Below are 3,340 nucleotides of genomic sequence, written 5' to 3'. Positions count from 1 at the left end.
ATATATATATATATATATATATATATATACGTTTCTTGTTAATGGCTTATTCAAAAGTGGAAGCAGGTGCACAAAGCCCTCTTCAGGGCCACTGACATTTTATGTGAGAAAACTGGAAAGTTATTAAATACTCAGACAGCTAACCCGAATTCTTGCAACAAAACAAACTCTGGCAAAATTCCTCACAGTTCCTGTCTACCAAAATTATTTCTGCCTCACAAAGCTTTGGTCACCTCAAGTCCATAGTAACAGACACGTGACCATGGTGTCACCTTGCAACAGGATAGAACCCCAAATCATTTAGCTGCCGACTAAACTTTTAAACTGCACAGCCATGCCTGCTCCCTATCTGTTATTGTTTATTTAGTTTACTCAGAGATTGATTGAATGACGCAAGAAAAAGTTTCTGCAACTACCTAACTTCTCTCACACCTGTTCAGTATTACTTACTACCTTATAAAAGCGAAGGCGTGATCTTTCTCCAGAAAGAATATACCACCTCTTTCTTGTTCTTCCCTTCTTCATGCTAAGCCGACACATTCCTAGCTCTCCAGCTTAACGTTTTACCAGTGGCAGCCATCAGCCAAACCTGGGCTATAAATGATGTCCGAAGTTTCTCTGACTGATCGTGTTATGTAAGTTTCAAAATTTGTATTTATTGTTGTTGTTATTATTATTATTATGAATATAGTTATAGCTGTTGTTATTGTTGAAGTTATACATACTATTGTAGTTGGTATTGTTTCCAAATTTTCTCCTTGTTGTTGGCGACTTTCCTCAGTTCCAAGTATATTAATAGTTCAGGTTATATTTTATTTACTTATTTATTCAATTTTTTCCTCAGGAATGTATTATTGTGTTGTGTATAGAGATGTAGAAAGATCTCCATGGCAATTGCTGAGCTAACTGCTGGGTACTGGTTGATTTCTTACATTGAAACCATCAGCTTTAGGGTGTATATTTTCATAGGAAAATGGGCAAATTGTAATGTTCTTAGCTTTACCAAACTGCATAAATTTAAATAATTTAACTGAAGATTGAACTCTTACCTATGTTAAAAATCATTACCATTTAAGTGAACAGCATAGTGGCTGTGAGGTAAAAAGCTTGCTTCTCAACCACATGGTTCCAGGTTCAATCCTACTGCATGGCACCTTGGGCAAGTGTCTTTTGCTATAACCTTGAGCTGACCAAAGCCTTGTGAGTGAATTTGGTAGACGGAAACTGAAAGAAACCTGTCATATATGTATGTATGTATGTATTTGTGTGTTTGTCTGCCCACCATCGCTTGACAACCAGTGTTGGTGTGTTTATGTCCCCATAACTTAGCTGTTCTGATAGAATAAGTACTAGGCTTACAAAGAATAAGTCTTGGGGTTGATTTATTCGACTAAAAGCGGTGCTCCAGCATGACCACAGTCAAATGACTGAAACACATAGAAGAGTATGCGTTTGATAATCTGTGTGTGTCAATCTACCCCCTTATGTTCTTGTCTCTTTGTTACTGTCCACGGGACAGAGACACAGGCACAAGTTCCCATCATTTCAGTCACATTTCAAGAAAATTCAGCTCCTTTTTTATTTGTTATAGCTGTTGTTGCTGTTATTGTTGTTGCTGTTGTTGTTGTTGTTGTGTTTGTTGTTGTTGTTGTTGTTGTTCTTCTTCTTCTTCTTCTTCTTCTTCTTCTTTCGCCCTGGGTTAGCCTTGATGGAGCAGACTTATAATGAAAGGCATTCCATCCATGACCTTCTCGTTATTTTTTTTTTAATCACAATGCACCTAAGATGGTTAGGTGGGATTTAAGGGAGATTTGACTTCTATTTCTAGCTTAATGCACAATCATGCAGGGGTCATTTATTGGTTCATTTTTTTTTTTTGTTTGGTTTTATTTATCTTTTTGATTTTTACTTATTTTTTTAAATTTATATTTTAGTGAAAGTTTTAAGTAAACATTTCTTAACCTGTTGGGTGTGGCATTTGTTATGGACATGACCCATTGTAAGAAGTAAGTTCAATACTTCCCCCAGTAAGGGTCCAGCCCACAAACATCTTTGCTATCAAACCAACTAGGGGTAGACTATGCAGTCACACAGTTTGCTAGAAATGCCAACCAAACATCCCTTAAGCAACACTCTAGTGCCTTAAAAAAGAATGGACATATTAGGTAATGTGGTCCTATATATAACCATTCCCTAAAAAATGGAATGTTTATGACTAGTATCCCTTCAATCATAGTTCTGGGGTTAAACAATAACAACTATAGTCCCTCTGTCACTCTGTTTACACATTTTTACCATTATGAAAATAAACCTTTGAATTTCAGACAAAAGTGTTCAAGTTTGACAGGGCACAAGGGTCTAAGATCTTTTTTTTTTGATTAATAGAATATGGGTACATGAATAATTAAATAAATAAATATACACATCTCATTAATCTTGCAGTAAAACCAGGGCCTTTTGAGCAGCTTCAAGTGAGGATTGAAAGTACATACACATTTACATACATACATATAAGATTCCATATATTTATTTATATTTACGGGAGATAGAAAATAGATATTTTGCTTTTTAATGACTGCTAGTAGACTTAAATTTCTTTAATCTGAGAATTAAAACCCTGTACTTGACCTTCAGTGTCCAGTGTTTGCTGCACAGAGAAAAAGAAAAGCAGAATGGAAAAAATAAATATAAACACAGCTATTATAACAGTTGTAGTCTTCCCTTCTTTAATAGTTGTTCCAACCCCAAACTGCTAGACTGTTGGCAGCATCTAGCTTTTTTCATCCTCTCATCCCCTCATCCCCTTTGTGGGGATGGTTTCTATTACAAACCTGGTGTCTACCATATACGGTGGGGGAACTTAAACAGGTATTTATTTATACTAGACTTTCAAGTGGTGTGATCCTACACAATATCATTGTGACCCTTCATTATAATAAAGAAAAATTAAAATTAATGCACAATTGTTTGTTAATGAATTTTGGATTGTTAATTATTAGTTTCGCAATTACTTATATTTTGGATTTGAATATAGAGATTAATGCTTGCGCATATGTATACGCATGTGTGTGTATCATCATCATCACCATCATCGTTTAATGTCCGCTTTCCATGCTAGCATGGGTTGGACGATTTGACTGAGGACTGGTGAAACCGGATGGCAACACCAGGCTCCAATCTAATTTGGCAGAGTTTCTACAACTGGATGCCCTTCCTAACGCCAACCACTCAGAGAGTGTAGTGGGTGCTTTTACGTGTCACCCGCAAGAAAACGGCCACACTCGAAATGATGTCTTTTATGTACCACCCGCACAAGAGCCAGTCCAGGGGCACTGGCAAC

The 3,340-nt window shown here is 36.5% G+C and overlaps 1 protein-coding gene across 24 annotated transcripts in view; it reads left to right on the top strand.

The window, feature by feature from the left end:
• LOC106871616 (tripartite motif-containing protein 45) overlaps positions 1–3,340 on the top strand; it is a 248,443-nt gene that overhangs the window by 112,259 nt on the left and 132,844 nt on the right. The window contains exon 2 of one of the 24 annotated variants that reach the window (XM_052973575.1): positions 532–635. The exons of 22 other annotated variants lie outside the window; for them this stretch is intronic. In XM_052973575.1, coding sequence (XP_052829535.1) covers positions 601–635 — 35 coding nt within the window. In that variant the 5' untranslated portion in view covers positions 532–600. Of the gene's footprint in view, positions 1–85; positions 636–3,340 lie in introns of those variants that run through there. One more of the 24 variants, XM_052973569.1, reaches the window with a different exon arrangement.

Source organism: Octopus bimaculoides, chromosome 1, assembly GCF_001194135.2.
Source record: "Octopus bimaculoides isolate UCB-OBI-ISO-001 chromosome 1, ASM119413v2, whole genome shotgun sequence".
Lineage (NCBI taxonomy): Eukaryota > Metazoa > Mollusca > Cephalopoda > Octopoda > Octopodidae > Octopus > Octopus bimaculoides.
The sequence above is the reverse complement of the archived record's forward strand: the minus strand, read 5'-3'. Positions and strand labels throughout refer to the sequence as shown.